The 23,928-nt window shown below is 39.5% G+C and overlaps 1 protein-coding gene across 9 annotated transcripts in view; it reads right to left on the reverse strand.

Annotated features, from left to right (window-relative positions):
• The window catches only part of LOC130285427 (dynein axonemal heavy chain 11-like), a 523,820-nt gene that overhangs the window by 24,862 nt on the left and 475,030 nt on the right, over positions 1-23,928 (reverse strand). For all 9 annotated transcript variants that reach the window (XM_056536793.1, XM_056536797.1, XM_056536794.1 and 6 more), the window contains 3 exons: positions 18,636-18,878; positions 14,855-15,037; positions 11,430-11,545 (listed from right to left, as the gene is read on the reverse strand). In XM_056536793.1, the coding sequence (XP_056392768.1) occupies positions 11,430-11,545; positions 14,855-15,037; positions 18,636-18,878 (542 nt within the window). The remainder of the gene's footprint in view (positions 1-11,429; positions 11,546-14,854; positions 15,038-18,635; positions 18,879-23,928) is intronic.

The raw sequence follows: 23,928 nt of genomic DNA on the forward strand, positions 1-23,928 counted from the left end.
CATTGTTGCTTTATTCTTAATTCTCCAAGTAAACTTCAAAGCTTTCGAAAGAAAAGTCTCATTGTTCTGGTGGCTGCTAAGAACAGGTAATGAGAGTACAAAGTCTTCAGTGTTGGTCATAAGATCATGTGCTTTGATTTCTTAACTGTGTTAAATATGTAACTAGGTAAAACATCGCTGTGGTATTTCAGGCCAGTGATTAGATCACTGCACAAATCTTTGTACTTACATTTATTTACCTACACACACATATATGTAAAAATACATACACAACAAGTCCGGCAGGTGGTCCTTATCACTGATTGACAGTTCGTTATTTATGCACACTCATACAAGAAAGACGTCGATCAGTGATAAGAACACCCAGTGGACTCCTAAATGCAGAATGAGAAGAGATTGAAATGAATATATTACTACCACAAGCACATATATAGCATAAAATCTAACCTAATACAAGTTAGATAGACCAATTTAGAGCCAGTTTGCAGTTTCAGTTTGGTTATCATGCAGTAACTTATGTAGGTAGGATTTATAGACCGCCTAGGCAAGTAAAAGAATTTGATGATCTACTAGTTGAGGAAATAGCTAGTTCTGCCAGGAGTACAGATATTATAAATTCCCTACTGAGATTATCTCTACAAGTAGTTGAGGAGCCAACCCGGAAGGAGGCCATCTTAGATTTAGTATTCACAAATGGAGATTCGGTATCTGACATAACTGTAGGTGAAAGCTTGGGATCTAGTCAGTGTGGTTTAATATAAGAACAGTGACTGAGTCACACCACACAAAAACAAAAGTTTTAGATTTTAGAAAAACTGACTTTTATAAAATGAGATTAGTGGTAAATGAGTCCCTATCAGACTGTTGTCTGAATGGAGTTCAGGATAAGTGGGACTACTCAAACGTTGATTATTAAAGGCAACAGATAATTGTGTTACAGACCACTGTGGTACTCCACAGAAGTGGCCAAAATCATAAAAAAATTTTTTTTTAAAAGCTAGCATTTAGTAAATATTAAAAAAAAAGCAATGAAGACAGGAAAATCTATAAGGTTAGGCTGAAAGAGGCCAAGCAAGTTATAAGAGCTTCTAAGATGCAGGCAGAAGAGAAGCTAGCTCAGCCAGTGAAGAAAGAAGATAAGACATTCTTCAGATATATAAATATAAAAATAAATTAAAACAAGGAAATACTAAGTTAAAAACAGAGGAAGGAAGGTATGTAGAAGAAGATAAAGGACTAGCTGACTGCCTCAATAAATACTTTTGTTCAGGTTTTACAGAAGAAATGAAGGAAAAGGACCTCAGTTAGGGAGGAAGAATTAAGAAGAGTCTTTACAGAGGAAAAGGTTCCAAGTCAGCTGTCTAAAGTTAAGACAAAGATTGACCCAAAGATACTAAAAGAGCTTAGCGGTGTACTATCAAAACCGTTAATAGATTAATTTAACCAATCACTAGTAACAGGAGTCATCCCAGAACATTGGAAATTAGCAAATGTTGTCCCCATTCATAAGAAAGGTAATTGAGAGGAATCAGGCAACTATAGGCCAGTAAGTCTGAAATCTATAGTGGGAAAATGAATGGAAACTCTACTAAAGGATAGGATTGTGGAACATCTAAAATCCCATGGATTGCAAGATGAAAAACAACATGGGTTTACAACAGGGAGATCATATCAAATGAATCTTATAGATTTTTTTTGATTGGATGACTAAATTAATAGATGGTGGAGGGGCAATAGACATCGCATATTTAGATTTTAGGAAGGCTTTTGACACTGTCCACATAGAAGAAGGTGTGATAGAAGATGGTGGTCTCGGCACTGCTTGCTATGACAGTGTGCGTGATAAATGGATCAGCGTTATCCACATAGAAGACTTCAGTCTTAGAGCTTGGACACCTATATTGTTGAATGGATTAGCTGGACTATTGTTGAGTGGCTGAGGGACCGACAACAGAGGGTTGTAGTTGATAAAGTACAGGGTGGACCATTTATATGGATACGCCTTAATAAAATGGGAATGGTTGGTGATATTAACTTCCTGTTTGTGGCACATTAGTATATGTGAGGGGGGAAACTTTTCAAGATGGGTGGTGACCATGGTGGCCATTTTGAAGTCGGCCATTTTGAATCCAACTTTTGTTTTTTCAATAGGAAGAGTGTCATGTGACACATCAAACTTATTGGGAATTTCCCAAGAAAAACAACGATGTGCTTGGTTTTAACATAAATTTATTCTTTCATTAGTTATTTACAAGTTTCTGACCACTTATAAAATGTGTTCAATGTGCTGCCCATTGTGTTGGATTGTCAATGCAACCCTCTTCTCCCACTCTTCACACACTGATGGCAACACCGCAGGAGAAATGCTAGCACAGGCTTCCAGTATCCATCGTTTCTGGTGCTGCAGAATGGGAAAAACAAAAATTGGAACAGGACCCTCAGTTTACGCAGAAGATTTTGTTCAGTGATGAGGCAAACTTTTACGTGAATGGTGAAGTTAACAAACAAAACTAACGCTATTGGTCTGACACTAACCCACATTGGATAGATCCCTCCAAGACTGTTGAAACACAAAAATGTATGGTATGGTGTGGTATATGGGGTACAAAAGATAGTGGGGCCATTCTTCATCAATGGAAACCTCAAGGCCACTGGATATGCGAAATTGCTACATGATGATGTGTTTCCCTCTTTATGCACTGTAGCTGGCCAGTTCCCTGAGTTTTTCCAGCAAGATGGTGCACCACCAAATTATGGGTGTCAGGTCAGAGCATTCCTAGATGAACAGTTTCCTGAAAAGTGGATTGGTCGTCATGGGCCAGTTGAATGGCCCCCAAGGTCTCCCGATCTGACCCCCTTAGACTTTTATCTTTTGGGTCATCTGAAGGCAATTGTCTATGCTGTGAAGATACGAGATGTTCAGCACCTGAAACTACGGATACTGTAAGTCTGTGCAAGCATTTCTCCTGCGGTGTTGCTATCAGTGTGTGAAGAGTGGGAGAAGAGGGTTGCATTGACAATCCAACACAATGGGCAGCACATTGAACACATTTCAGAAACTTGTAAATAACTCATGAAAGAATAAAGTTACATTAAAACTAAGCACATCATTGTTTTTCTTAGGAAATTCCCAATAGGTTTGATGTGTCAAATGACCCTCTTCCTATTGAAAAAACAAAAGTTGGATTCAAAATGGCCGACTTCAAAATGGCCACCATGGTCACCACCCATCTTGAAAAGTTTCCCCCCTCACATATACTAATGTGCCACAAACAGGAAATTAATATCACCAACCATTCCCTGTATATTCAGAACAAGGTCTTGTTACCAGTGAGACCTCAGGGGTCTTTACTGGGACCCATTTTGTATAACATCTTTATCAATGTTATTGCAAAAGGTCTCAATGGTAAGGTGTGTCTTTTTGCTGATGGCAAAAAGATTTGTAACAGGGTTAATATTCTTGAATAATTTCGGAATACGCTAAATAGAAAAGGATTTGGGTAAACTAGAGGAATGGTCAGAACTCGGGCAAATAAAGTTTAATGTGGATAAGTGCACTATGATGCACCTGGGGTGTAAAAACCCTCTGGCAGAGTATAGACTATGTGATACAATCCTAACCTCAGTATCTGAGCAAAGGGATTTATGGGTCATTATTTCAGAAGACTTACAGGCAGGCAGAAAATGGCATATGTGTTACGCCGAGCGCTCCGGGTCCCTGCTCCTCCCCGGAGCGCTCACGGCATCTCTCTCCCTGAAGCGCCCCGGTCAGTCCCGCTGACCGGGAGCGCTGCACTGACATGGCCGTCGGGGATGCGATTCGCACAGCGGGACGCGCCCGCTCGCGAGTCGCATCCCAAGTCACTTACCCGTCCGGGTCCCCTGCTGTCATGTGCTGGCGCGCGCGGCCCCGCTCTCTAGGGCGCGCGCGCGCCAGCTCTCTGAGACTTAAAGGGCCAGAGCACCAATGATTGGTGCCTGGCCCAATTAGCTTAATTGGCTTCCACCTGCTCCCTGGCTATATCTGCTCACTGCCCCTGCACTCCCTTGCCGGATCTTGTTGCCTTGTGCCAGTGAAAGCGTTTAGTGTTGTCCAAAGCCTGTGTTACCTGAACTCCTGCTATCCATCTTGACTACGAACCTTGCCGCCTGCCCCGACCTTCTGCTACGTCTGACCTTGCCTCTGCCTAGTCCTTCTGTCCCACGCCTTCTCAGCAGTCAGCGAGGTTGAGCCATTGCTAGTGGATACGACCTGGTTGCTACTGCCGCAGCAAGACCATCCCGCTTTGCGGCGGGCTCTGGTGAACACCAGTAGCCTCTTAGAACCGGTCCACCAGCACGGTCCATGCCAATCCCTCGCTGACACAGAGGATCCACTACCTTTAAGCCGAATCGTGACAATATGGCTTGGATGTATAGGGAGAGGTATTAGCAGTAGAAAGAGAGAAGTGCTCATGCTGCTGTAAATAGCACTGGTGAAACCTCACTTGGAGTATTGTGCGCAGTACTGGGGAGCGTATATACAGAAGGATATAGGTATTTTGGAGAGAGTTCAGAGAAGAGATATTAAACTAGTACATGGATTGAAGGATAAAACTTATCCGAAAAGGGTAAAGGACCGTTACATGTATAGCAGAAAGACGAGGCATAGGGGATATGATAAAAAAAATGTAATGCATAAAGGGAATCAACACGATAAAGGAGGAGAGCATATTTAAAAGAAGAAAAACTTTAGTTGTTAGTAATAAGTTTATGAACTGTTTTAGAGGCGCAACTTTAGGGTCCTTCTGAGTGTCGTGATCCAGAAAGGTTGTCTACTCACGTCTCCCTGTCGGCTCTCCCACTGCTGAGCCTTTATTCTATTTTTGATAACTTTACTTGTTTGCTTTTGACTTGAAGCCGCCTCATTATTATGCTCTTTGTTATTATTCACTGCTGTGAGTTCATTTATATATTGTGTGTTGTTTACTTAAAACCTAAAACCACTTAATAAAACTCTTTGAAAAATAAAAGAAGAAAAACTTCCACAAAAGGACATTGTTTTAAATTAGAGGGGCAAAGGAGAGTAGTGGATGCATGGAATAGCCTTCCTGCAGAAGTGATAGCAACAAATACAGTAAAGGAGTAAGGATATCCTTCATATAAGGTAGGGACAAGAACTATTCACACGTATTCCGAATACTGGGCAGACTAGATGGGCCAAATGGTTCTTATCTATGTTTCTATATGCTCAGGTCCTCCTGCTCTATAGCATGCTGCCTGGAGCTGCAGTTTCTCTTTAATTACAGATTTTATGCTTTATTTATTAATGTATCTATATAATGGAAATAGCTAATAGGGTTCGATTTTATTCTTGGGGAGAAAACCACAACAGCGTGTGGAGATTTATAGGCCATTAGCACTCCACTAGGAATCCTGGAAAGAAAGGCTATATAAAGCAGCTCAATCACATCCCCTTTTTAGTTAGCTTTTCCTCCAACTTTTGAGTTTTAGAAACTGACTGCGAATTTATGCAAAGCCAGAAATCTCTCCATAATGCAAGAGAACCCAACAGCAGACAGCTGTTTTGGGATGATTGCCCCTTGTCAGTACATAGCAGAATGTTCTGGCTTGACTAGTGAGAGGCCTGAGTCAAATGTGGGTCAAAATGGGTAAGATTTCTTCTTGAGGAGAACACCATAATGGTGTGTGGAGATTTATAGGCATTTGCCCTCCACTGGGAATTCAGGAAAAAAAGGTATGCAAAACAGCTCAATCACACTGCTATTGGTATTATTTCCCTCTGGAAAGATTTCTGACTTGGCATACATTCCCAGTCAGTTTCTAAAACTCCAGAGGTGGAGGGAAAGCGAACTGAAATAGTTATGTGATTGAGCTGTTTACATGTTCTTTCTAAATGGAAAAAGCTACATTTTTCAGAACCAGAACTACTTTTTGTGTGGAACTCAAAAGTTAAGTATTTATTTGGAAAGTGGACTGAACCACTATGTTTGGTCCATTAAACTCAGTGGACCTGCAGTGAATACCCATCTGTACATGTTGGCATACCTTATTGCTAAAATACTGACCTATACTGGCAATGGGCAGCAAAACAAAATGTGAGTAGGGCCCTACTGAGGATAGGTACCATACCACATAATGAGCATGTGCACCAATTAGAAATTACACAAACATAAAAAGATATTCTTCTATGGAAGCTTTTCAGAATAAGTTGGTACAGAGAAAGACCATGCAGTGATATCAGAGCAGTTTTACAGAAGCCATCTTTGAATGTATCTTACATGTCTATAGCTGCAGTCCTAGCTATTAGCCCTATCAAAAAAAATCTGCATGTTCTTTGTAAAACGTAATAGCTATTCCTAAATTAGAATGAAAAAAAAATCACATTATAAGAATTTATTTTGAATATGAATTTATTTCTTCCTGTCTCCACTGGCATAATTCTTTTTCCTACCTTCCCCATGACGGATGAGTTGACAGGTGCCTGTTCATGTTAGTTAACCCGCTATGTAAATGGATTTATGTTGATTTTATTATGGAGGAAAACCCTACCGAACAACCATACAGTATATAAAAACATGTAATTTGGGAACGCATACAGCTTTCCTAGTGAGTTAGAACAACAAATTGGCACTTAAAAATTTTTTTTGGTCTGTACTTACATTTTCATTTCCACAAGAATTTGTTTTAAATCAGTATAATTTTCCACACAATTACAGTACAGATAATCTTTAGTGCATTTTAGATGGATCCATTTTAAGATATGGAATTCAGTAAATCGCTTTAGAAAATATTGTCTAAAACCAGAGTGCAGACAATGGGAAAGCAAGATAAATTCTAGATTATTTGAAAGTCATTATGTGCAATAAAAATGGTGCTCATTTAAAATCAATTTCAATAAAACATTAAGGACTGAATTCTAAGTGGATGAAAAGAGGGAAAAGCCAGCAAACAAATTGTAGATAATGCATTTTTTCCCCCTGCAACGTATCAAGGAAAATATACTCATTCAGCCCGGCTACTGCATCTTACTATCCGACTAGTGAAGTATAGAGAAAAATGATGCGGATTTCCATTACACACAGCCTCTGAGGTTTATCTGATGCCACTTCTGCTTTAATAACATCACTTTGTTATGACTATACACAAATGTAACATTTCCTGTAGTCTTCATTTCTAAAAGCAAACCAGTCAATATCAATATTTTTCCAATTAAGAGAATAAAGTTTATTATGCTGGAGAGCTTTCATACTATTCAGCAGCGCTGATGACAGGCTGTGAATTGCATGACAAGGTATTACACAAAACATCATGGATTTTCTGTGCAGGTCTCCTTTATCTGGCCCCCTTTATATGACAGATGATGACGTCTACATGTCAAGTAGTGTTATTCACATTGCTAACACAACTCAATAAAAGTCTCTTTGGACCTTTTCTCAACAAATTGAAATGGGATGTTTGGCAAAAGAAACTACATATTTATAGTGTGAAAACAGTATAATAAAGCAACTGACTTATATGTGTTATAAGCCATGGTGCACAGATCTTCCATTTCACCTGTGTTCTTTCCTTTGTAGGGTGTGACGTCATATAGCAGGCTCTAATGCAGTCTGCTCCATCCCTCCTCCCCCTACTGTTAGCATGGGACAAGACCAGTGATGTGAAGGGGTGGGGGCTGGTATTACAGCTCATTAGATTGATGACTCTTTAAATAAGGCAGCGAGAAGCCTGTTCTGACTGAAACTACTGTGACTAAAAACAAGCTCAATGCTGCCTTATCTGATAATTCACAAATATAAGGAGCAGTAGTTCTAGCTTCTCCCTTCACATCACTGGTCTCGTTCTGTGTTGACAGGAGGGGAGGAGGGATGGAGCAGACTGCTTTCAGAGCCTTTGACATGATGTCATATCTTATAAGGGAGAGAGCATAGGTGAAATGGAAGATTTGTGCACTATGGTTAATAACATTATATTAGTTAGCGGCTTTATTATACTTTTTGACACCAAGCACAAGTTGTTTCTTTTTCTGGACAACTTCTTTAAGGCTTGTGTGAAGTGTACATTGTTTGTGTCAATAAAAATATAGGGGGGAAATGAACTGTGGGAAATGAGGAGTAGTCCATAGCAACCAAATTCCAGCTTAAAGGGGCTATACATGTTTTAAATAAAATATGTAAAAGGCCCCAAAGCATATTAAAACAAGAAAATAACTGATGATTACCTCTGTAATCCCAAGCTGAGCCCCAGTTCCCCCTTCAGTCGGCACTGTGATCTTGTTTAGGAGTGTGATCTGTGATCTTGCTTTAGGCTGCGACGTGACCGTCGCAGCCAAATCAGCGGCCTCCGATGTCATGCTCCGTATTCCTGGCATCATCGCTTAGTGATGAGAGCCATGATGCCAAGAGTACAGAGCGTTTGGCTGCAGCGGTCACATGACCTCTGCTCCCAAAGCAAGACCGAAGCGTCCACTGGAGGATGAATGGGGCACACCACAAAATGGCAGAGGTATCAGTTAATTTGTTTTTACAATTTTTATTTAAAACACGGATAACCCCTACAAAACTGGAATCTGGTTGCTATGGGCAACTGAATTATTGTTCCTTTACACAAGTTTTAATATGTCTCCCAAGTAGTTTACAATATTCAAAACATATGCGAATGTATGGCCTATAAGTGCCTACATCTGCTATTGATCTATGTTGTAAAATACTTAAACATATATACAGCATTCTAGGAATTGTAGTTTTGTCACAGCTGGCTGGTACATACTTTAGATTGTCTACTCAACTACTAGTCATCTGTGTACCTTGTCCCACATCTCAATGTTACTTACTTAATGCCATTTAACACTGAACAACAGGAGGCAGGGACTGATCATGCTTGTTGATCAGATGATCTTTGGCCTTTTTACATGGGCTGATTATCCAGAATAAGCATTCCTAGGAAGTCTCATTTACCCAATAATCTGCTTGTGTAGAAGAGCATTTTCTTGCACTTGTTCCATTGTAACATGAAAGGGGATTGGTCCTAAAATTCGAAGGGTGTTCATATTTTAGGAATTTAATTGCAATTGTTTAATATAAAGCAAGAATGGATTTGAAAAGAAGAGATGTCTGAGTCTTTTCTTATACATATCCCCCCATTCATTATCCATTCCTGGCTTTTAATTTAACAATTGCAATTGAAAACCTTAACATGTGAACACACCCTTATCTCTAGCCCAGTGTTTTCCAAGTGTGGTCCTCATGTCCCCCCAACAGTTCTTTTTTTTAGGATTTCCTCAGTCTTTCACATGTGATATACACTGCTCATAAAAATAAAGGGAACACTTAAACAACACAATGTAACTCCAAGTCAATCACACTTCTGTGAAATCACACTGTCCACTCAGGAAGCAACACTGATTGACAATCAATTTCACATGCTGTTGTGCAAATGGAACAGACAACAGGTGGAAATTATAGGCAATTAGTAAGACACCCCTAATAAAGGAGTGGTTCTGCAGGTGGTGACCACAGACCACTTCTCAGTTCCTATGTTTCCTGGTTGATGTTTTGGTCACTTTTGAATGCTGGCAGTGTTTTCACTCTAGTGGTAGCATGAGACTGAGTCTACAACCCACACAAGAGGCTCAGGTAGTGCAGCTCATCCAGGATGGCACATCAAGCTGTGGCAGGAAGGTTTGCTGTGTCTGTCAGCGTAGTGGCCAGAGCATGGAGGCGCTACCAGGAGACCGACCAGTACATCAGGAGACGTGGAGGAGGCCATAAGAGGGCAACAACCCAGCAGCAGGACCGCTACCTCTGCCTTTGTGCAAGGTGGAGCACTGCCAGAGCCCTGCATAATGACCTCAAGCAGGCCACAAATGTGCATGTGTCCACTCAAATGTTCAGAAATAGACTCCATGAGGGTGGCATGAGGTCCCGACGTCCACAGGTGGGGGTTGTGCTTACAGCCCAACACCATGCAGGATGTTTGGCATTTGCAAGAGCACACCAAGATTGGCAAATTCACCACTGCCGCCCTGTGCTCTTCCCAGATTAAAGCAGGTTCACACTGAGCACATGTGACACACATGACAGAGATTGGAGACGCCATGGAGAACGTTCTGCTGCCTGCAACATCCTCCAGCATGACCGGTTTGGCGGTGGGTCAGTAATGGTGTGGGGTGGCATTTCTTTGGAGGGGGCGCACAGCCCTCCATGTGCTTGCCAGAGGTAGCCTGACTGCCATTAGGTACCGAGATGAGATCCTCAAACCCTGTATGAGACCATATGCTGGTGCGGTTTGCCCTGGGTTCCTCCTAATGCAATACAAAGATAGACCTCATGTGGCTGGAGTGTGTCAGTAGTTTCTGCAAGAGGAAGGCATTAATACTATGGACTGGCCTGCCTGTTCCCCAGACCTGAATCCAATTGAGCACATCTGGGACATCATGTCTCGCTCCATCCACCAACGCCATGTTGCACCACAGACTGTCCACATGTTGGCGGATGCTTTAGTCCAGGTCTGGGAGAACATCCCTCAGGAGACCATCCACCACCTCATCAGGAGCATGCCCAGGCGTTATGGACATTACATCAAAGTTGGATCAGCCTGTAGTGTGGTTTTCCACTTAGATTTTGAGTGTGACTCCATATCCAGACCTCCATGGGTTGATTGTTGTCAGCACATTCAACTATGTAAAGACGAAAGTATTTCATATAATTAGTTCATTCATTCAGATCTAGGATGTGTTATCTTAGTGTTCCCTTTATTTTTTTTGAGCAGTGTATTTGTGGTCAGTGCATCAGGCATCACCACAAGTGTTCTCTGCATGAGATATCCTAAAATCATGACCTGTTGGGGGTACTTGAGGACTGCCTTGGTAAACACTGCCCTAGCCCAACGATCAACTGCAGCCAGTCTGAATCAAAAAACCCTCTTGTAGATTTTGGTTATGATGGCCCCCATGTTATATAGGTATAGGCTCGATGCCGGCATGAGAGTGGTTCTCCACTCTGGATAATAAAGAATGGTCCAGAGCTAAAGATTCCACTTTGGGATGCCCATATGTTCATAAGTCATATAGAAAGAGGACATTCTAGTTTGTAGAAGATGTTGGAGATACAGCATGGTCATCACTGGGTCCAGGCCCGTTGTTAGGCAGCCGCACAAACTCATTTGGACCTACTTAATAAGCTCAGCATTTACCCTTATTATTTATAAAGTATTGCAGAAACGGACACTTACAATGGTCATCACCAATTTATCTCCTAATGGAAAGTATTTGTATACAGACTTCACAGAGGAAGGTGTGAGCTTTAGCCTTAAAATGACAGTATTTTTAACAGAAAGAATCACCAATGAGCTTTGTGTTAATACATTAGAACTCTATCTGTTACATGGTCGTAATCAGGTAAAGCTACAGGCAGAGAATGAAGCCTTACCATTGAGCCAGGTTGTACGTTGATGGATAAGCCAGCTTCATCCAAGTGTCAGGTACATTATCAAAAAATAGGGCTGACTGCAGTTGCTCCATTTCGGAAGAGATTGCTAACTCACCCTAACAAAAGAAAACATTAGTGAGCTATTTGCTTTTCAGATAGCGGCTGTGATAAGATGACATGATAAATGGTAAAGAGCCCGATTTTGCTTCTCACAGAAACACACAAGGTGTTGCAATTTGACGCCTGAACAATGCAGAAGCCTCAGCTTTCACCAGAAGCATAACTCATTTACTAAAAGGAATATTAAGTAGTAACAATAACTAAAGGATTTCAGGTTACGGGTCTTGAATGTGCTGCAAAAGGGGATAAATTAAACATATTTCTGCATAATTATTTTCTGCCAAATGCTTAAAATTCTCACTTATGCATGTAAAAAAACACGAGCTGAAAAGCAAGATGACCTTTTGCCTCAGTACATGGAATTACTGTAATAATGGGTCATTGCGTCTATTCAGCAGTCCATTGTAGTAGCTATAGGGGTTGTTCAGGTACCAATCACAACCAGCCACAGCACCATGGGGCAGGAGTGGAGCTAGGAACTATAGGGCTGCACAGGGAAACATGGCATGGTACTCTGCTCATCACAACAACCTTCTGCAGCAGGTATTTACAAGACACACAGAAAGCTTAAAGTGTACTTGTCAGATCCAACAAAAAACATTTTTTAAATATATCACTCAGTACCTAATCCTGACCATGTACATCTAATTTGTATGTGTTAGCACCTTTATTTATTTTTTATTACACTTTTAATTTGGCTCACTAGTCTGAATAACTCTCAAAGGGAGGGGGCGTGGCCTCACTGTGCAGGTCTCCGCCCCTCCCTCAGTATGCTGTCTGCTCACATCTCCCCTAGCATTAGCAAAACTACAACTCCCAGCTTGTCCTCACTGACAGTAGCGGGACACAAGCTGACAGTGGGAGGATTTTTCCTCCAGCCGTGAGCCCTGCGCTCACAGCTGTCAATCAAGGAAGTGTGTCCATGACATAGGTGATGACACATGGACACAGCAGGACTAGTATGTGTCCAAGCAGGCAGGGGGAGGGGGGGCAGTTGTTTTACTGGCTTTTTCAGTATGAAATACTAAACATTTTCTAATGAAAGCAATTGCAAAACCTATTGGTTATACATGCTTTACAACATATCAAAAGTTTTTGTATCTGACAGTGTCCATTTAAGATTATTTTGGTCTCTTCTTTGTTTCCTGTGTCTTTTTCTGTCTTGATCTTTATCCAATTTCTAACTGTGCTCCTTCACTCTCCCCTTCCATTATCAATATTATCAGTGAAGATGGGCCCCATGGCCATTTGGTCCTATAGCAGTTGCAACATCTGTTGGTAATTACTCATGTTTTGGGGCCCATTGTTCACCCATGTCTGTATGTGAGACAACTCACTACATAAGAAGCCTCCCCCAATCTTCTGCCATCTTTCCTGGCTATGCTTGGATGTTTCTATCACTGCAGCACATGTACAACTGCTGCTCTATCAAAACCCTCAGCTAGGTGTGTGTGTGTGTGTTCAGAAGAATGGGGGACTCAGGATCCCAATTCTAATGATCGATGGAGGTCATCTTGATCCTTATACATTAAGCTATTTTTTTACTGCACTCATGAAGTTGAGATAAATTATCCTAAAACATTGAACAAACCTAATTTTTTAATTACTTCTTAAAAATTTTTTTTTTTAAATACACTTGTTCATTAGGATACCCCAATGCGTTAAGGTTAGCGCGTAGTGCTAATGCGATCAAGAAATCTATGGCTGCATCTGTATATTGTGTCTGGATAATAAATATACCTGGGGGAGGATTATCAACTGGCATGCTTCTACAAAATTGCATGTGCATTATTTTATTTTTTTTTTGTGAAAATGTACTCCAGTGACCAGCAGGGGTAGAAATGTGTGTGAGCTCTTAAACATTTTTTCCACTATTTAGGGGCTACCTGTGATTTGCGCAAATTTAAAAAGTGATATGCACAACATATTAAATTGTGCACAGCAATTTGGAAGGCCACACACGCAAGAATGCAGTAATGATAAATGCTAATGCTAAATCCCCCCTTGGTGTCTTGTTAAATGTTATTTCTTATCATTTCCTACACTGTTTTAGCATTCCACTTTTATTTTTAGCCTAGATTAAACTTATATCTGTAGTAAATATTTACTGCAGCTAAAAACAATTTTCTGTTTGACTTATTTAATTACGTCTTTTGATTACAACATTACAGAGACACAAAATATTATTGCTTCTCCCTACTATTCTGTCTGTATATTTTTGGAAACACCAATGCTGCATTTGCAGACAGCATAGACACAGCTTGAAGTGCAAGTCTTAATACTTGTCTACCAAGATGCCCCCCCCCCCCCCAAAAAAAAAAAAAAGTACTGATCTTACAAGGACCACATCCAGAGCTGAAAATCTAGTCTAGTCTCTTTGGGACTCATTTAGCTACTGCCGGCTGTACAATCATTACCGAATATATTCTTTCCGCAGAGTTATGCCAAAATGTGATTCACATATAGCACTACAACAAGGCAGGCGCATCCTTGTCTCTTAAATTACCTTAATCTGTAGACAATTGACTCAAGTTATAGGGGAATTCTATTATAAATTTTTTTTAATAATATATATACTGTATATATGTATATTTCATATGTTTCTGAGGCTGGGGTAAACATAGCCATATAGCACAGAGAACATTGTACTGTCAGGTCCCTCTAAAGAGCCGGATTTAGGAATCCATTTTAAATAATTGGTTTACAAAAGTATATTTGAAAACTGCATTAACTCTTATACAGTGAATATTACAATCAATATTATGTGAACTATGTCAGTTACAACGTATATTATAGTTGTTTATATTAAGGGGTATATTTTTATCCTTTTGCTCTTTTTACACAACATGTAATCTCTCAGTCAGAAGTATTTACTTCCAAAATATAACTCTCACGTATACCACTGTATTGTATGCGACTTCCAGAAGCTACTTGTGTAGGTAAGTGTCTGGCCTACACAATAGTGAAAATCACTCTGCTTCATGTACAAGAAGATCCAGGGGTGGGACTGAGCTACTGAGCATGTGTGACCACCAGCGCTGAGACATTAGAGACGGTCTGAGAGGAACTCAAAATAAGCAGCATGGAGCTGATTTGGGGACAGACCCCCAAAACTCCCAATTAAATAGATGATAAAATGCAAACAACATGGTTAAATTGTCAACACTTGTATAAGTGTATAAGTGCATGTGGTTATTCCTTTACTATAAGGGCATGCACACTTTATAACATCTGACATTGTAACCATATATGTATATATATATATATATATATATATATATATATATTATAGTTCAAGTTCATACCTTAAGGCCAAGATCCAGTTCCTTTAGAGAACGTCTGATTTCATGAAGGAGGATATTCATTCTCTCACATTCCTGGAAGCACACAAGGATGTATGGAGACCGATCTGTTGTCTTTGAGGTTATATCTGCCATGTTATATCCTTCTGGGAGTTTATCTAGAATGTCATCCAGAAAAGCTTTAACCTAAGGAAAAAAAATCCCCATACTAATTTGTAATAGTTGTTTCTTCCTACCAAAGTTCATTTATAATATATTTTATTTACTGACATATAATACTTTAAAGGGGTATTCCAGGATATTTTTTTATTTGACTATGCTACAGGGCTGTAAAGTTAGTGTAGTTAATAATATAGTGTCTGTACCTGTGTGTGACGGTTTTCTCACAATTCTTATGTGATTTTCACTCCAATATTTATTTTTGCCAGAATACAAAATGACTGTTGTGTCAGATTTTTCCCAGCTTGCAATCTGGCCGAGACCTGACTCACTAGTCAGCTGATGACAGGGAGCCTGTCTGCTTCAATGGGTGGAGCGATCGCTTGGTGGGAGAGAGATCAATCTGCAACTAATGCAACAGATGTAGGCACCCTGATTGAAAACTACAGGTCTTTGAATGGATGCAGCTCATTTATGTTTCAATAGGTGGGGTGGCTGATGTGTGGGAGGGAGGAAAATGGAATTGTGGGATTTGTAGTAAAAAAAAGACTTATTTTTTTATGCTTATTTCTGTTTGCTGATTAAGGATGAAAGTCTATGTAAAAAAAATATATAAATAAATACGTTGGTAAATTTTTCAATGTGTAAAGTTACTTTAGCCCCTCAGTGACACGGCCTGTATGGGCCTTGAGCCAGTTTACATTGATGTGTTTTTGTTTTTTCTCCTCGCATTTTAAGAACTATAACGCTTTAATTTTTCCATCTACAGACTCACAAAAGGGCTTGTTTTTTGCGCAAACAATTGTTCTTTTCTTGTTCAATTGTTGCAATAATACCTTTCATTTTACCATAAAATGTACGGCAAGGCAAACAAAATATGTTTTGTGTGGGCAAACTTAGATTTTGCAAATTTGGGGGGGGGGGGGGGGTTGTTTTCATGCAGGTTGATTACACCAATGTTTACAAACATTTTCTATTATTGTATTACTTTAAAAAAAAGGAAAACTTTATTTGACAAAACATATATGCTTAAATTTGCCTTTTTCTAACCCCTATACTTTTTAATATTTTTCTGTATATATGGCTGTATGATGGCTCATTTCTAAGCCATGACATGTAGTTTTTAGGACCATTTTTTGTTTTGATGGAACTTTTTCTTTAACTTTTTTTTTTCATTTTTATTAATATATGTTGTGACCAATTCTAGTGTTTGGTATTTTTTTCACGTTTATGCCGTTTATTGTGTGGGATCATAAACATTATATTTTAAAAGTTAAAAAAAATTCTGCACGAGGCAATCCCAAATATTATTCATTTATTGAGAAAAGGGGGGTGATTTAAATAGGATAACAGACCTACAGCCGCCATTTGTAATTATTGACCCCCTGTGATCGCACTGCAAGGGTCCAATGAGGCCCCACCAAACCCACTCCCTATAGATGCATTGATCAGTGTAATTGCTGATGTCCCCCATTAGCTGTGAGTCCCCAGCTGCTGATAGCAGCCAGAACTCACCAGCTCCTGTGCTCGCTTCACAGCCACGCAAAAAATGTATGATGCTATGCGAAGTGGTACAATTATTCACAATCAGAAACATAAGTGTAAGACAAAGTAATATAACTTTACTAAAGGGATTTATCGCAATATAATTTTTTTTGCAGCAGACTACCCCTTTGAAGGGGTTATCCAAGAATTGAAAAAAAGAGATAACTTCATTCAAAGACCATGTCTTTCTCCAGGTTGGGTGTGGTTCTCCAGCTCAGTTCCATTGAAGTGTATGGAGCCAAGTTGCAATACCACATCCAAAGTGGAGACAGACAGGGAGCTGTCTTTGAAAGAAAACAGGCCTGTTTTTTGATTCCTGGATAACCCGGTTAATGTTTTAATGTTATTGTTAAGTAGTACATACTGTATGTAACATAATGCTGCAAATGTGTGTCCTTAGCAGACATGTACATATACTATAGTGGTCCCTATTGCAAAATTAATATACCCCCCCCCCCTCCTGAAATCCACACAACCTTGAACTTTTGTTTTGCCTTTATGCTATACCTAGTGACTGTAGTTTTAGGATTACATATTATTGTATTGTAACACTTGTAATGAGAGTGTACCAGTGAGGAGGTCATCTGGGGGATCAGAAAAATCTGATGCTCCACAGAATCCTGGGGAAGTAATAAGTCTATTAGTTTACCACTACAAATGGGTGAATTCCCTTGTGTACAACATAATATGTGCGCTACACTGAAAATAGGACTATTGGGATGTTTATGGCTTATTTATCTATAAACAGTAGTCCGATAATATGTTACAGGAATCCCATTGATATGTTTGATCCCACTATGGTCAATCAGTAATATTAACTAGTAAATTTACATAGCAAGCAGGGAAAAGTAGATAGAGCATCTTCTAAACATGTTAATGAGTTCCTGTATAACAGAGGCTCCTGCCTGGGATCATCCTTAGATCACAATGATGCTCTTCATTAAACTCTCCACTTTTAATGAGTTGTCTTCACTACGGAAAGGGACTGAGATTTTTTATATATCCTTTGGGATTCGAACTAAAAGGCAATACCTGTACTAGGATTCTGTGTCTGCAAGTGACTTTAATGAGCAAGTATAACAATTACACATATATGGAAATAAGGACACAGGCTAATAATGCAATAAAATTCAGTCTGGAAATAGTCTTAATTTCCCTTGCAAATAAAGTTATTCACATTTAAAGGGGTACTCCCGTGGAAAACTTTTTTTTATCAACTGGTGTCAGAAAGTTAAACAGATTTCTAAATGACTTCTATTAAAAAAATCTTAATCCTTCCAGTACTTTTTATGGGCTTTATACTACAGAGGAAATGTTTTTCTTTTTGGATTTCTCTTCTGTCATGACCACAGTGCTCTCTGCTGACCTCTGCTGTCCATTTTAGGAAATGTCCAGAGCAGCATATGTTTCCTATGGGGATTTTCTCCTGCTCTGGACAGTTCCTAAAATGGACAGCAGAGGTCAGCAGAGAGCACCGTGGTCATGTACACGGCCTGACGAAGCGCCAGTGTGCGTGATACAGTCTGTGGCTTGCGTCTGATACTCCCTCCGTACCATCCACCGCCTCCCCGCTATGGAAGACCGGGATTGAAACCGACTCTCCTGCCTTGGGACGCAGGTCTATTATGTGAGTGCTCCGTTACTTTTTGTTTCTTCTTGTTGCTATATTGAACATACACTTATACATACGAGAGCACCACAAGACAGTCAGGTTGGTTCCCTCTAGTCCGTTCAGGTAGTTGCTGGATAAGCTATAAGTGACACCTGGTTTTCGACTCTGCTCCTTATTCACATTTGGGTGCATTGTTTGCTCAGTACCAGTGCCGTCCCCCCCTTTTTCCCTCTTTTTCTGGATCAACATAAAAGTAAATAATTGATAACATTTTCCTGTTTGTGTCAGTCTTTATACAATGACTTTTACATACATTCCTTAGTATTCTATATGTTGCACTAAAAAAAAAGGAACATTCACAAGATTCAAGCCCATTATATAATTAAAAACATGCGGTAATATTACCCGTAAAGATCACACACACAGTCTCAGTCTTATCCAGTACATGCTCAGAATAATTACACTAACCTTTTCCTCCTCAGTCTGAGGCGCTCCTTCCCCATTTATAGCATCTCGTGACTGTAATTCTAACAATGTACGGAAAAGATTGTCTGAAGTCACAGTTAAGAATTCAATTTCTGCGTTAGGGTGGAGGCCATAATGGACGGGGCTCTCGGGTGGCAACATCTCATCAATGTATCTATGGTAGCCTTGATAGTCAAGGTTAGAGGGTATCACAAATCCAGGAGCTAAGGCGAGTTTCCTATCAAACTGGAGAAAAAAAGAGAACATTGGATGTAATCATCATAACAAAAAAAAAAATACTTCACACTAAATCTCCTGGGGATATTGGTAGAGACTTGGAGAAAATTACCATCGGTGACATTATTACAAGAAAAGTGTCCAGACAGATATCATGGGCTGCCATCATAGTTTTTATTTTCCATGTTTGTTTTTTATTCTCCTCCTTCAGACCACTGGGGGCCTTCAGATTTGTGCTAGAACAGAGTTTCATTGAATATGACAGAAAACAGAAATAATCCTTCTTAGCAGGGTGGCTGCAGATCCAAGTTTCCTGTGCTTCGACCAGCAGGATCTCTGTCCTTAATTCTCTTGTCCCTGCAATTCTTTTCAGTCATTGTTACAAGAGATCAAGAGAACGTCTGGCTTGGTGCATGCTGGTTCTATTGCTCTGTGCAGCAAGTTTGACTAACTTACAGCATGAATAATATTAAGGGTCAAGTATTTTAAGGCTTAAAATATGAGGATGGAAACGTATCATGGAACATAAGGCTACAGTGTAAGCGGCGCTGTAAATCTCATCAAAAGGAGAAAATAGTTCTGTAGGATGATCTTCAGTCTCCGGCATGATGGCTTGGAATTGGCAGGGGGAGGGGGTGTATGATTGCTTACATTTTTTTTCTAAACCTTAAAATAATTCTGTTTTAGAAAGATACAAGTGTAGATGACATGAGCCAAAAGGAAAACCATATGAGTCTATACTGAATGAAATAGGCTTGGCCTCCTATATATATTACAGGATGGTCTGGTGGACCCCAAGTCTACTTAAGGGGGTGTTCTGGGTTTATACACCTTATCCCCTATCCAAAGGACCGTCACGCCCAATCCCAAAGACACGAATGGAGGGGGCATGGTGTGACATCACTATGGGGCGTGGCCGTGATGTCACGTCCCCATTACTGATGAGAAGCAGGGGCCATATTCGAATTCGCGATATTTCACGAATATATTGACGATTATTCATCCTATGTTCGCGAAATTCACATATTCGCTATGTACCATAGTTAGTATGGTTGAAAAAAGACAAACGTCCATCAAGTCCAACCAGGGAATTGAAGTGAAGGGTGTAAGGGGATAAGGGAAAGGGATGTAGTTTTAAAATTCTGCATAAGCATTAATGTTATTTTGTTCCAGGAATGTATCTAACCCTGTTTTAAAGCTGTTAATTGTTCCTGCTGTGACCAGTTCCTGAGGTAGACCGTTCCATAAATTCACAGTCCTCACGGTAAAGAAGGCGTGTCGCCCCTTTAGACTAAATCTTTTGTTCTCCATGTGAAAAAAAAGAAAATTCGCATAAAATTTGAATAAAAATTTGCATGTGAAAAAAGACCAAAAAAAAGAATATTCTTCATTACCAATATATAGCACTATATTCTAAATATTTGCGAAATCGCGAAGTGCCGATATTCACGATAAAATTTCACATTACGAATATTCGTGCTCAACACTACTCCCCATCTTGGAAGCAGCGCCCGGTACAGAATACCAGTGGCTGCACCGAGATAGCGGGGGTCCCCAGCGGTGGGAACATTGTGATTATATATCTTATCCCATATCCTTTGGATAGGGGATAAGATGTATAAACCCAGAATGCCCCTTTAAGACACTTTACAAATTACAAAAGAGAATACATTTTGTAACAAATGCCAAATAAACATGTATACTTTGTAGAACCTCTTTAAAACATAACTGAACAAGACAGCAAATGTTAATGGCTAGACTTTATAATGTGACTGATAAGTGTATGTGTTCAGGATTAGGCCTACAGTAACAATTTATTGTTTTCTAGAGAACCATGTCAACTTTCTGGCTTGGCCGAACTCATTAAAAGAGCATTTAAATAATTCTCTTTATTCGGCCTTCACAATTTAGCAACCATGCTTTATTTTGTAGGTGATCACAGAAAAGGTCTTAACCAGATACTCACTACCAAGTTTCATAGTGTCCATTGAAGCAGGACCTCCATTTATTTAGTTTCCATAGCTGATCTAGGAATCTAAAGAGGCATTCCCATCTCCTTAAAGGGGTACTCCACTGGAAAACATTTTTTTTATTTAAATAAACTGGTGCCAGAAAGTCAAACAGATTTGTAAATTACTTCTATTAAAAAATCTTAATCCTTCCAGTACTTATCAGCTGCTTTATGATCCACAGGAAGTTCTTTTCTTGTTGAATTTCCTTTTGGTCTGACCACAGTGCTCTCTGCTGACACCTCTGTCCATGTCAGGAACTGTGCAGAGTAGGAACAAATGCCCATAGAAAACCTCTCCTGCTCTGGACAGTTCCTGACATGGACAGAGGTGTTCGTAGAGAGCATTGTGGTCGGACAGAAAGGAAATTCAAAAAGAAAAGAACTTCCTGTGAATCATACTGCAGCTGATAAGTACTGGAAAGATTAAGATTTTTTTTATAGAAGTAATTTACAAATCTGTTTAACTTTCTGGCACCAGTTTATATTTTTTTAATATAAGTAATTTACAAATCTGTTTAACTTTCTGGCACCAGTTTATGAAATTTTTTTTTTTTTCCAGTAGAGTACCCCTTTAACTATGTCTCTGGTTCTGTAGATATCTTTTCTTATCCCCCCCCCTCTTGTTGACAGCTGGTTGTCTTGGTTCCCAACCACCCTTCTGCTTTAGAAGCAGTGGGGATGTCGTGGCCTGAGCTCCACAGCACACATTAGCTTCCCCCAGATTATCTCACCCAATTCATCATGTTTGAAAGCTGCATGCATAGTCCTTTAGCTTAGGAGCTGTTAGACACAGACGCAGATGACCTGCCCCTGCCTGACCGCAGCCTGTCCACCAGCAATCTGGGGAGTGTGAGCAGACGGCAGCAGAGAGGTAATCAGCCATATGAGAATACCCCTTGTAGCCTAAGACCAGCATACAAACTGCCTGGTGTCAGGGACTGAGTCAATGTACACTAGATACACTACATTTGGAAGTGTTAAATCTGCAAAGAGTTGAGGGATGCCTGTAGAAGGCATCCTACCAGACTGCATTGTGGGAACTGTAAAGTTTCATGATCCCAAGACTTCCATTCCAATGCTTCCTAAGTCCTGCTGGTCTCTCTATAGCCAATGATTGCCTACAGTGGTCACACATGTATGTGGAAAATGACCAGGAAGTACAGAGACTGGCGGAATCGGAAAGCAGAAGCAGTGGTGGATCGGTAAGTTGAACATGACATCTATTATTATTTTATGCCATTCTGAGCTGCTAAAAATAAAAAATAAAATTAAAGGTAGGAAGGTGACATTTTTAGTTATTGTCTTGATTTATTGTTGTTCGTGAATTCTTCATATCCTAACATTATATACAAGGATCTTGTTACATCGGTGAAATATCTCTTACAACAGTTACTCCAATGAAAATCTTCTTTCCCACAATGACTGCGAGAGTACAGTGTGATTATCCCTCTGAGATGTCGCTCGCACAATACAGAGCAGGAAGTGGTGATAATGAGGAAGGTTAACACGCCATCGCTTTTCTGTCCCATCATGGATATGTTTGCCTTACAATTAAACATGCCACATAGAGCTTTGATTGTCCCAGCAATATGATTGTCATTTAGTTTAATTGCTTTACATGCAGATCTTGAAGATCCTTACAGAAACAGCTATTTACACTGTGCAGCTTTGTAACGTCTAACCCAGTCACAATAAACCTTGTTTTTTTCTTTTGTTGTTTGTGCTGTTTTCTTCTTTAATATGGAAATAGTAGGACATTTGGTAAAAATTACTGAGAATTTTTAGAAAAATAATTAAATTTGCCAATGGACACAGATGTTTATAATAAAAAAAAAACAAGTGCAGTTGTTATGGATAGATCAATATAGCCATACCAGCATTATATCAATAGGTAAATAGATATTCTTTATAGAAATACTTAACACTTCCATGACTGTTTATATTTTGGGTCAACATTCCAAGAATATCACCAAAGGGATCCAATGGAAACGGCAGATGCAGCAAGCTGAATCCCAACCTTTTTCCTTTGGTGCTGGATAGATTGAAATGAGACACAGCGCCAAACCTATGGGCAACTTATCTTTGTAAATAGGCTTAACCCTTTCATAACTGGATATCTTTTTGTCCCTAGATGCCAAGAATTTTACCTTTTAGGATCCATTCTCATATGTCTGGGGATCAGAGGCTACCCTGGATGGGAATGCTTGATGCATTGCATCCAAAATTCCCTCTAGTGCTGTAGTGCCAAACCTACAGTCAATCTATTAGCTGTTTTTGATACATCACAACAACAGGGAAGTTATCCAGATATATGTGAAGTAAATTATTTTCAGTAAAGGTACTATAGAAAACAGAGCTGTGGTAAAACTAAAAATGGTGGCTATGGTTAGTTATTGTATATATGGGGTATGTTGTGTGTTTTTTTTTCCGTTTTTTTTATTCATCATTGGCATTTCTTTTCTTATTTTATGTCTTTATTGTGCAATTACTATATTTATTTATTTATTCATTATTTGTATACAATGGGACCTCAAATAAGCAGGAAACACATGATCTGTGTGTATTTTACCAGTAAAAAAATAGTAATAGCCCAGTTTCTCCAAAAACAAACCAGTTCATGTGTACATGATTGATCTTTTAATTGAAACCTGCAACCATGTTTACACCGTGCAGATGTGGTGCAGCTTTAAATGCATATTTAATTATGTATTTTTATCTAATGTTCAGTGTCATAGTCATAGAGCTTGTAAAGATAGAAGCTACAGTCCAATACCAAGGCCATGGTTACCCAGGGGGACTTAAGGACAGTAGCTCCATTAGTAGGAAGGTCAGAGGGGAAGTCACATTATAGTGTCATTCATTGCAATCTTCTGGGTTTGGTGCTTAGGTGCTTTGTGAAAATCAATTTCAACATCGGTTTTCTTTTCATCGTGAGCTGTGATATGTGATTTACACCTTTTCTAGAAGAATTGATCGCTTTTTTTTCCTCTGTCCTTGAAGATATTTTTCATGGAATATTAAAAAAACAATAAAAACTCACTATAACAC

Source organism: Hyla sarda, chromosome 8 (assembly GCF_029499605.1).
Source record: "Hyla sarda isolate aHylSar1 chromosome 8, aHylSar1.hap1, whole genome shotgun sequence".
Taxonomy (NCBI): Eukaryota; Metazoa; Chordata; class Amphibia; order Anura; family Hylidae; genus Hyla; species Hyla sarda.